The 11,111-nt window shown below is 38.0% G+C and overlaps 1 protein-coding gene across 1 annotated transcript in view; it reads left to right on the top strand.

The window, feature by feature from the left end:
- The first annotated feature begins 385 nt into the window (after positions 1–385).
- The window catches only part of TMEM47 (transmembrane protein 47), a 41,418-nt gene continuing 30,692 nt past the window's right edge, over positions 386–11,111 (top strand). The window contains exon 1 of the mRNA XM_069063837.1: positions 386–1,146. Coding sequence (XP_068919938.1) covers positions 921–1,146 — 226 coding nt within the window. The 5' untranslated portion in view covers positions 386–920. The remainder of the gene's footprint in view (positions 1,147–11,111) is intronic.

Below are 11,111 nucleotides of genomic sequence, written 5' to 3'. Positions count from 1 at the left end.
TTCGAATACTAACACCTCTCCATCACACTAGAGGACAAGTGGGACGACTGAATTCTGACAGTGCAACTGATAAATCTCTTGGCAGCAACAGCTGCGGATAGGAGGAGTTAAAAATCTGACGCCTTCTAGAAAAGGACCCCTCCTTCCTTGCTATAAAAAGAAAAACCACATGACATGGTTTGGGGGAGGGCGAGGTGACAGAAAGTAAAGGGTTCGTGGGGGATGGGCAATGAATCTTCTAGGAGTTGTCCAGTAACAGCTCAGTAAGGAGTCCAGTAAGAGAGAAAGAGTTTGTGTCCGGGACCCCACCCCTCCGGCTGTTGCTTTGCTTGCCAGGTTGGGGGGCGACAGAGTTATCTGCCTTTCTCTAATCTATCCTTGGCAAAGCCTGGACAGTGACGCTGCCGCCCTTTCCTCCCTATCTCCCTCCTTTTTTTCCTCCCCGCCTCCCTGCAGACAGGAGGAGGGGAGATGGGAGGAGTGAGTGAGCTGGGCAGAGCTGGAAACTGGGCACTGCACACAGTGAGAAAGCAAGAGAGCTAAGCGCTGGGGAACTGGGCAGCCAAAGCTCGGAGCTGCCGATGCTGCGGTTGCCTTCCGTCTGCAACACCTGGAATAGACGCAAAAGGACAGTTCTCCACCTTTTATCACCTTTCACAGCTGCTGCATTCCTGACCGTTCTTCCCAACCAATCCGCCAGAATTGGGGGGTGGGGTAAGGGAGGCAGGAACTCTTACAGGATTGTAACTCTTACAGGATTGGCTTATTATTTTTATAGTTATTTTTAGTGGAGTTTTATTTTATTTTATTTTGTGCGTGTTTTCGCCTTACATCTCTCGGGAAGCGGTGTTGCATCGTTTCCTAACCCCAGAGGGGGCCAGAGTTGCTGGGGGCCAGATCTGGTTGAGGCTCCCCTGGGCATGGCTTCAGCTGGCAGCGGGATGGAGGAGGTGCGTGTATCGGTGTTGACCCCGCTGAAGCTAGTGGGGCTGGTATGCATCTTCCTGGCCCTGTGTCTGGATCTGGGAGCGGTACTGAGCCCGGCCTGGGTCACAGCGGATCATCAATATTACCTGTCCCTGTGGGAGTGCTGCCGGAAACCCGCCAACGTAGACATCTGGCACTGCGAATCCACTCTGAGCAGCGGTGAGAGCTCTTCTGTAATGTACCTCTTCCTCCCTGTGCTCCTAGCTGTCCCTAAGCCACAGCGCATAGGCTCCCTCTCCTACTTCTGTTAGCCGAGAAGTCCTGCCCCCGCCTAACCCCCTTTTCCCCAAATGGTATCTCGTTTCTCGCAGGCTAACTTGCCCCCTGCTGGCTCCCGTTTGATTCTCCCAACTAGTGTCTGCAACCCCTTCCCAATTCAAGCCCTCGGTCTCAGGTTTCTTCCTAGGCACATACCAAACGCCTTTTTCACCCCAGGCCCTGGACCAGAACCCTTCCTACTAAGCTCTCTTCTAGCACGCCTCCTCCCCTCCCCGCCCCATTTCTCCCTGCTCTGTTCATTTAGCCATTCCTCTAGCTCACAAGTAACACATGTTATTTTCTGTAATTGGTATAATTTGCAGCAAGGACCATGTGGAGGTTTGCAAAAACATAACGCCTTCCCTGCTCCCATTTTTAAAAGGTGGGAAAGCAAAACAACCCCCCCCCCCCCCAATGGTCTTCCTAGATCCTGTGTCCCACTCCCCCCCCATTCTTACTCTGTGAGAGAGTATTTTTTTTTCTGAATTTATTTTTTTTTTCTCTCTCGGTATCCAACTCTACTCTGGGTTTTTTCAGCCCAGTTTTTCTTGAAGGTTTTATTACTGAAGCTTTGGAGGGATAATAGTGGTTAGTGAATGGTTTGAATTTCCTTTCTTGGTGCCACAGTGATCTTTCTGGATCCCCATCTTCTTTTCTCCTTTCCTTTCTCTACCCTCCGCCCATCATCCCTAAAAAATAATCTTTATTTCTCCAGGGTGAACTGCTCCTAGATGACTTCTTTTGCCAGTTTTATGTTTAGGTTGCAATGAACAGGTTTCTTTATGGGGTAGGGGTGGGAGAGAGGAGAGCAAGAGTCAGTGGCTCACCCTCTCTTCCAGTCCTAAGCAAATACACCTCTCTGCCTTGGGAACTCTTGCTTCCACGCCTCCACACCCACCAATGCGCGCCTCCACCCACTCTTTAGTTTCCCACCACCTTCTCCAAGCCTCCCTACTGGCCCCCCTACTCCGAGGCTGGTGAGTATTCTCTCTGCCACCGGCTGCCGGACTCCTTAACCCCCTCCTACTTTGGTTTTGCTATACTATCGTTACCATTCTGGATTCTTTGTCGGTTTTAGCCCTAAGAAGGAGTATAGTCAAAATGGATTTTACTATTAAAGAACTAAAACTTTGGACACTAAATACTGACATGGGATGAAACTCGTTACATTTCATTATTCGTGGGTTAGTTTAGGTTTTCTTCAGACAACTTGTGAATCTTCCCCAGACATGTTGGCAAGTCATAGCCAAACTCACACCAGGACTAAAAACGAAGTCCCTGGGATTTGTTTTTGTCCTCATTTCCTTGCCATATAAGAAAGTAGTTTTAATTGGTCGAGTGTCTTGCCTACGTCTTTCTTTTTCACCAGAGGCCCAGAAAATATATATTCAAAATAAATACTAACAATTTCCTGCTGGTGGTTTAATTCGTGGGCTGGCAGGAGGACAATATATAGTGCCTTCATTTGGTTGGAGGTTGCTTGTTTAGATCTGAAGACACAGATTGGTTCTTTAAAAAGTCTACATTAAGTAACATGGTATCCAAACAAACTTTGGAAGAAAATACCTTTTCTTTCTTCTCTCCAATATAAATGGAAATTTATGTAGGAATGTCAGCTTCAACATGTTTCCTTAGCAACGTGAATCTTTTGCCCCTTTCTCACTGTCTCCTGAAATAATAGCCCCTGATTGCATAAAGACTTTTTCAGATAGGTTAAAATAATAATGGCTTCAAATCCCCTCTTTCTTTTCATATTCTTCTCCCTTTATTCTTCCAAAGAATGTGGGAAATGGAGAGAAGCCAGATTGGGCTTGTTGAACAGTATGTAATGTTGGTTAATCTTTCCTTAATTGCCTCACCAGCATCTATAGCTTCATTTAAAAAATAATAAAATAAAATGTAAAAAGAGGGCAGGAAATAGGGAGACATAAGTATATTGTAAATAGAGGTAAATAGAACACTTCAGGGTAAAAAAATCCAAGAGAGAATACAGTTAACCTTTTCGATTCTCCTTCTGGTTCCCAACAGACATTCCTACCATAGCATTCATTTATGTTAAGATGCTTAAGTATCAACTTGGCTTTATTTTAATTTAAAAAAAATTAAATCCCAGAAGAGCTATGGTTAACAAGTTTCTGGAAAAGAAGTGGTTGGTGATTGTTTTATTTTAAGGATACTTGAACAGGCTCTCTATGCCTGTAGTCTATTATTCTTTCTTTACTAGTGTAGGAGGAGGAGGGATGCAGAACACCACCCTATCCCCTTTTTCTCCCCAGAATATTACTTTGTGTTTGTTTGTTTTTTTGTAATTCAGGCAAACTTTTTAGCATTAAAAAATGTATCTAACTCTATGAAAAAAGAGCCAGCAAAGAAGCTGGCAGTCCTTTGCTTTCCTGTTTGTGTTCTATGGCAAGCTGTATTTTAGCTGGCTGGCTGTGAGAAACTGCAGAAAGCAGGGATAAAGCATCTCTTCTGGTGCTTTAAAGAGATGGACTTCATTGTCCCTTGAAGTGGATTACCTAGGGAGGCTCTATCAAGGACAGAGTTTTCCTAAAGGCCCTTAACAGCATCTTCAAGGCTTAATTAAAGAGCTTTGTTTTAATTAAAATTAGAACTGCCATGAAATGGCAAGTTCATGTTTTTTTGAGTAGGAAATTTTCAAGAATATTTCTGCTGGCTGTAACATGCCCTGTTTCTGCTCTACCTCCTCTGCAAATCCCTTGTATTTCAATGCATCATTTAAATTTTTATGCAAAATGCAAACCCTTTGCTGTTTATAATCCATTTTGTAATTTTAACTGAGCATAGCTCTGTCCCTATTTGCATGGGCCTGTTGAAGCCAGCTTTAGCACTTGTAGTATGTACTATGCTAATCCTGGGGGTGAGTTAACCAGCCATAATCTTCCTCACCCATATCCTTTTCTTCTCTGAGCTGGGAATTCAGCATGTAGGGGCGATCAGTTATTTAAAAAAAAAACATATTTCTATAAATATTCTTAAGATCAGATTAGGGAGATGGATGATTTAGTATCAAATTCAGTGTGGAGAGGGAGAAAAACATTTCAAGTCTGCAAACTCGGGACCATTCAAATTTATGCTCATGTGAACACAAGATGTTATATTCACAAGAGCATGACTCACTGATTTCTTCAGAAGTGTAATGTGACAGACCTCTTGTTTGTGTGTAACTTTTTGCCAAAATTTTTAACATGTCCTTATGCAGAATAACAATTAAAATAACCCTTATGTTTGATCATTCTGTTTTGACAGTTTGTTAATATTGCATAGTTAAGACTTTCACAGAGTTAAAGAGAGAAGAGATTGGCTATGCCAACCAAATATATATTCTATGTGTGTACAAGCACATGCACACAGAGTATCCATAAAATTGTAGCCTAGTTGCTTATTAAACTATAAAAGTTTTATATTGTGACTTTTGGGAGAAAGTGTATATTGTACTCATGTGCTATTTTAATAGCTTTTAAAAATAAACCTAGACTGTTCTTTTCAGGTCAGAGTAAACTATTGAGTAAGCAAAAATCAACAAAAGACCAGATCAACATGGTTAACCCTTGTAGTGCCTCTTGTGATACATGGAGTACATTCATGTATAACCTATTCTCAACCTGTGGATTGATATTAATAAGTAGAACCTCCACCCCACGCTAAGAGCATAGTTATCCATTGATGAGGAGTCCTAAAAATTTCTACTTTTGTAAAAATGTGAATTACTAACATAGTTTTGAAAGTTTCATAAAGTGTATATCAATTACAGGAAAAAATGCATTAGATTTTACATCTATAAAACAAGGCCATTTGAAAAAGTGTTTTTAAAATGTAATATGAGATCTAATTCTGCAAAATAATCCTTTTTTTTTTCAAAACATAGCATCAAAAGTCTATTTGCAGTGATACAATGTTAAGTAATGGTCAACCACCCTGACAGAGTATGTGAACATTTCTCAGCTCTTTAGATTGGTGGCCTTATGTCCATAAATGTAATATCCATGCAGACTTGGAATCTAAAGCATCCTTGTGAAACAAAATTGTCAGCTCAGAAGGTGTCTTCCTCCAGGGAAGCTGCGGCTCATTGCTTTAAATGAGTTGATATTGACTAACATTTACAAATAGCTCAGCAACATCAGTGGGTATTAGAATATATTCTCCTACTGGAAAATAGCATAAGCACAAGAAATGCAATTTTATTAAGTCTAAAAACAATAAAACTTGTTAGAAATTGATAAATAACAATTTTATTTAGTATCAAATACTTTGAAATCAATTATATATCCAAAGTGATTTTTTAATATAATATGAACTAAAGAAAATCAGATAGTTCATTTCAACTTCATCAGAACATTTTCATTCATTTCTCAAGTTTCAAAATGCTTTCATTAATTTATTCCAGAAGTGTAATAACATCATTAATATAGAGTTTAAAAGGGCATTAGTATCCTAGTCCAAATTTCATTTCAGGAGAACATTCTGAGACTCAGAGGAGCTAATTAGCTTGACCAATGTCACCCAAGTACTAAGTAGGAGAGTAGCAACTTGAATCCATATCCTTTGAATCCAGTGCTTTCTTCCTTCTACTATGCTGAGTCTTCTGCTGTAATTGGATACTTTGGAGGGTTATATATTCTTCAGAAGCCTTCATTTTCAGAAAGGTCCAGCAAGGCCTTTGTTAAATTAGGTTAACCAATTTGAGACAGTTGGATGGTGCAATTTGTAGAGACCTAAAGTTACAGAGACATTAATTCACATCTAGATATTTGCTAGCTGTGTGACCCGGGGCAAGTCATTCAACTTTTGTTTGCATCAGATTCTTCATCTATAAAATAGGGATAATAAAGGCATCTACCTGCCAGGGTTAATAGGATAAAATTAGTTAGTCTTTGTAAAGAACTTCTCAAATCTCAGAGTGAGATATATATGTTATTTATAATTCCTACAAGAAGCTTTTATTTTAAAAATGAATTTTATCCACCTACAGAGATATAATTCAACAATTTCCTACAAGTTAAAGGTGAATGAAAATGACCAATTGAGAAGTTTATAGAAGCATCCATATCCAAAGGCATACAGCAAAAAATGGGGGGAGGACATCATTTGCCATTTTTTCCAATAATTTATGGTTGGTACTTATTTTAGAAAGTATATGTATCAGATCATGATCAGGTTTAATGTGTATAATTCCACTATGTGTGTACACACACACACACACACACACACACACACACACATACAATCACACAATCAGGGTTAAAATACTGTTTTTCAAGCTATCACATCTGCAGTAAAAACCATAGAGGTCTTGTATAATATAGTGCACTGATAACCTAGGCATTAATCTAGTTTTCCAACATTAGTTTATGAAAGAGTTCCTTTGTATTTTCTGTAGCATAAATCAAATGAGAGGTAAATCTTTGGGGCAAGTAATTTAAGGCTCTTTTCTTAAATAGCAGATTTTTGAGAGTGTGTTAAAAAAAAGAATTTCTTTACCTTAAACTACATGGTGCTTTTTAGCTACACAATTACATTTGAGTGTTATTTTCCTTGGTAATGTAATATCTACAATTTAACATGCACATATTAAGGGAAAGTTACATGCCATTAAGGCAATAGGGCAACAAAGGAGAAAAAGACATTTTTCTTTCCATGAGGATGAATTTACAGTAATCCAAGTAACATACAAAATTTATGCCAGTTATAGCATATGATGATGTACAGGAGAAATAGAGAAAAAAAATCCCTGGGAAAATTTGTTGAGGAAAAGAACATTTCCAATTTTAGGGATCAGGGTAGACTCTGGAGTAAAGAGATCCTAAGCTGAACATTGACAGAAGAAAAAAAATAATTTCACTGACTATTTTAAAGGAATGAATAAAGTAGCATGGTTCCGTGGAAAGAGATGCATGTGGAGTTGGAAGTCCTGGGTTTGAAGACCTGATTCGACCACATATTACTTACATGACTCAGGCAAGTGATGTATCCTCTCTATGTCTAAGTTAACATCTTAGGTCTCTTCATGCTCTATATTTATGATCCTATGTTTCTGTTAGTTTAACTATGAGGATAGACTACATAAATGCAGAGATAAAGATGGCAGACTTTATGCAGTTGCAATATATAATGTGTAGGTGAAAATAATGGAAAAGTAAGATGGACATCATGTTGTGAATGACTTTAAGTGGTAGGCTAAAATGTTTGCATTTTACCCTGTTCTCTTAATATTAATCATATTTTTATGCAAGATTTTCTATACAGAACCAACAAAACCACAACCTTAAGTCACCTACCAATTTATAGCCTCAAATGCTCAAGACAAGTTGAACTAAATGGAAATCAGATACATAATTAGTCCATTTGTCCTTTGACAAAATAATAGCATTTTATTTGTGGAAACATATTCCTGGGGCTTCAAAAACTTTTTAATGAGAATGCAATTCAAGAAACATTTGTTAAATGCTGTGAATTTATATTATGTGTTAGGTATAAAAGCAGACAACTAAAATGACTCATGCTTACAATCTACTGCAGTTAGGAAGATATAAGATGTACACATTTAAGTAAATATGACAAATCAAGGAATTTCGAAAGAGACTCATAATAACATGGGAGATCAAGAAATACTTCAAATGTGAGGGGAAATTTTTGACAGAAGCTTGGGGAATCTGTGATAGCAAAGTAAAGAGTAATGACAATTTATAAATTTGTATAAGCAAGAAGACAGGAGTGAGAATCAGGTCTATGTAGAGCAGTTTTTATTCATTCATTACACAAATGAGCACTAATTTCCTTTTCTGGGAAAAGCACTAGAAAACTATTAAAACAAGAAAATTTTCATATGATAAGTAAAGCATATACATAGGAATGTTTGAAAGTAGTTCAAACTGCATTGAGAGTATGTGGAAAATATCTGATAAATGATTTAAAAATATTTCTAGGCAATTGCCTGAGCCATCATATGACATATATGGAAAAAAAAGAATATTTCTTTTGACCAAATGAGATTTGATCACCCTTGATCACCTCAACTTTAAACAGAGGGTAGATTACTTAAGTTATGTTTGTATGTGTGTGTGTGTGTGTGTATAGTGTATACATATATATTTAATATAGTTGTGTATATATTTATACATATATGTGCATATATATGCATATACACGCATATATGAATGCCAACACAAAGTTAAATCCTCAATTTAGTTATTTGCAAGTATCCATTGCATTTTCTTTCTTGCAATATCTGTGGATACTGATATCTCTTTGCAGTCAGAAGTTTGTTTGGATAGTATGGCACATGGGTATTATGTCCTATAACTTTTAGTAGGGAAGCTAATCATTGTACAACAAGTGCTTATCTTCCTTTTGCAACAAAATGTATCCCCTCGTCACTCAAATAAGTTCCCATATGAAGTAAAACTTGCTTGCTCCATATATTAAATAGAATTTGTTTTATAAAAGATAATCTTTAGTTATACAGGTTAATTATTCATTTTGACTGTCTGTATTGAAAGTTGCCAAAATGTAGTACTGTGGTACTGTATAAACACAGTGTGTGCACTTGTGTACAAAAATCTAAATTCCTTGATTTCTTTTACTGATTTTCATATGGGAAGTTTTGGCATGATACTTTCATTATAGAATGAACAATATCTTCAGGTAAATGGAAGTCAATCACAAGAGGGACGCACAAAGAGAGACATAACCTGTAACAGCGAAAGAGATACAGTGAGTTCAAGCTATAGCTATCACAGCCTCTCTTAGGAAACCATACAGATATATTTAACAAAGCAGATGGTTCTCTCTTACCACCAATATAAGAAGTCTTAATATTACTTAATGAAAGAAACATTTATTGAATACAACTATCTTCAGAATTTGAGATAAGTACTGTGTGTCCTAAAGATATGTGTGTGCATAAACTATATATTCATGATTCCTACCTCAAGGAAATTAGAATCTTGAGAGATATGAATTGTGGATAATTATAAGTACATGCTCTCAGGTAACTGTCTAAAATGATGACAGGTGACTATGACCTCTTCGGGCTCTAGGGTTGCCTTGGGTGGTTTGAGTGGTCTTGTTTCTAATATGCATAGTATATGCACCCAACAAATGTGTGTCCCCACTATCTTTTTCTCCCTTTTGAAGGGTGCTCAGAAAGTTCCATGTAGGCATAGTATAGCATCTTTGTAGAACTGTGAAGATATTGATAGGAAAAGATACCTGATTAAGTGTAATGAGAATGCAGATTTGGAAGATCTTCCCTGCCCCTAGGCTAAAGTGCACCTGAAGCCTGGGGTGGGAGGCTTGTTTTTCAATAGATACTTCTTGATTGGCCAGTGAGTCAATAAGGTTGTTACATTCTCTGAGCCAGGAGAAGGCTATATAAGCCCTGATATATAGCTTTGTTTTGGGGGCTCACTTTGAGAAGTGTTCTGTGATTTGATATGGATTCTGGGAAGCTGTTGTCCTGAGCCCTCCCGGCTTTGAAAAACCCAGTGTGGAAACCCAGATGTTGACTGGGTATGGATGTAATGGTTGGACAGTTTGGTAAGCTGTCTACTTGATTTGTTTCTGTCTTGATAATTCTGCCTGTATACTTTGAAGTTCGGGGTGCTGACCTTTTTCCCCTGAACAAGGTAAACGATATATGTCTGACTGATTAAAGTAAGCTTGTTAAACCATTTTGAGTTGCTTTCCTTTAACGAAGCAGATCCAAGAACCTGTGGTGGCAGCAAACCCTGAGGATGCCGGGGTGCTTGCTGCTACATTAAGGTATCATAGTATTCTGTTTTGTGATCTTTTCTTTGTGGAGTGAGGTAATTTGATTGATTTACCCAATAAATTGTACCCTTATATGAGCAGAAGGCTATAAGGAGATTAATATGAGAAGATAAATAAATCACAGGCTATAGGAGTCTGAAGAAAGGATTGGAATTTGGGGATTGGAAAATTGAGGGAAATTTTCAAGCAAGAGTTGGCATTTCAATGATCATTTAAGGATAGATAATGGTATGTATTTGTAGAGGGTATGTATCTGTTTATTTTGCTCCTTTTTTCAGCTTCCCCAGAACAAACCATCATAGTTTCAAATGATCATAATTTTTATTTATCAAGAAATTCCATTTAAAGGAAGTAGTATGGCTCAAATATAGGAAAAAGGTGAATAATGTGATTTTGTATAATGATACAGTTCATGTATGGAGCAAGATCATAGTGTGTGTGAAAAAGAATAATGTACAATACAGCTGAAAAGATAAATTGATATTAGATCATGAGAGTCTTGAATACCATGTTATGAAGTAGGGGCACAATTTAGTAGATCATGGGAAGACACTGAACATATTGAAGCACTACCCATAATTGTAACTATACATTCAAAAAAGTTCATCCTGCAGGACTATGTGGATTAGAAAATGGGAACATTATCCTCAAAGAAATCCAAAAAGGGGTTAATGAGATCTAGGAAAAAATAATACAGGTTTGAAGCATGTGGTCACAATAGAAATGGAAAGGGAAGACATTCACATGGGAGACATCATTATGGCATAATCGATGGGACTTGGCAATTAAACCAAATTTGGTAAGGTAGGGGGAAAGAAGGGAAATACACATATGTATGTGGGTATAATGTATGTATGTGTAGATAGATAAATAGAGAGAGAGAGAGAGAGAGAGAGAGAGAGAGAGAGAGAGAGAGAGAGAGAGAGAGAGAGAGAGAGAGAGAGAGAGAGAGAGAGAGAGAGAGAGAGAGAGAGAGAGAGAGAGAGAGAGAGAGAGAGAGAGAGAGAGAGAGAGAGAGAGAGAGAGAGAGACAGAGAGAGAGAGAGAGAGAGAGAGAGAGAGACAGAGAGAGA

The sequence above is a fragment of the Petaurus breviceps genome, unplaced genomic scaffold (assembly GCF_028583685.1).
Source record: "Petaurus breviceps papuanus isolate PSGF00001 unplaced genomic scaffold, PetGlider_PUasm1.0 90603, whole genome shotgun sequence".
Taxonomy (NCBI): Eukaryota; Metazoa; Chordata; class Mammalia; order Diprotodontia; family Petauridae; genus Petaurus; species Petaurus breviceps.
Note: the sequence above shows the minus strand (reverse complement) of the source record. Positions and strands in the feature narration are given on the sequence as shown.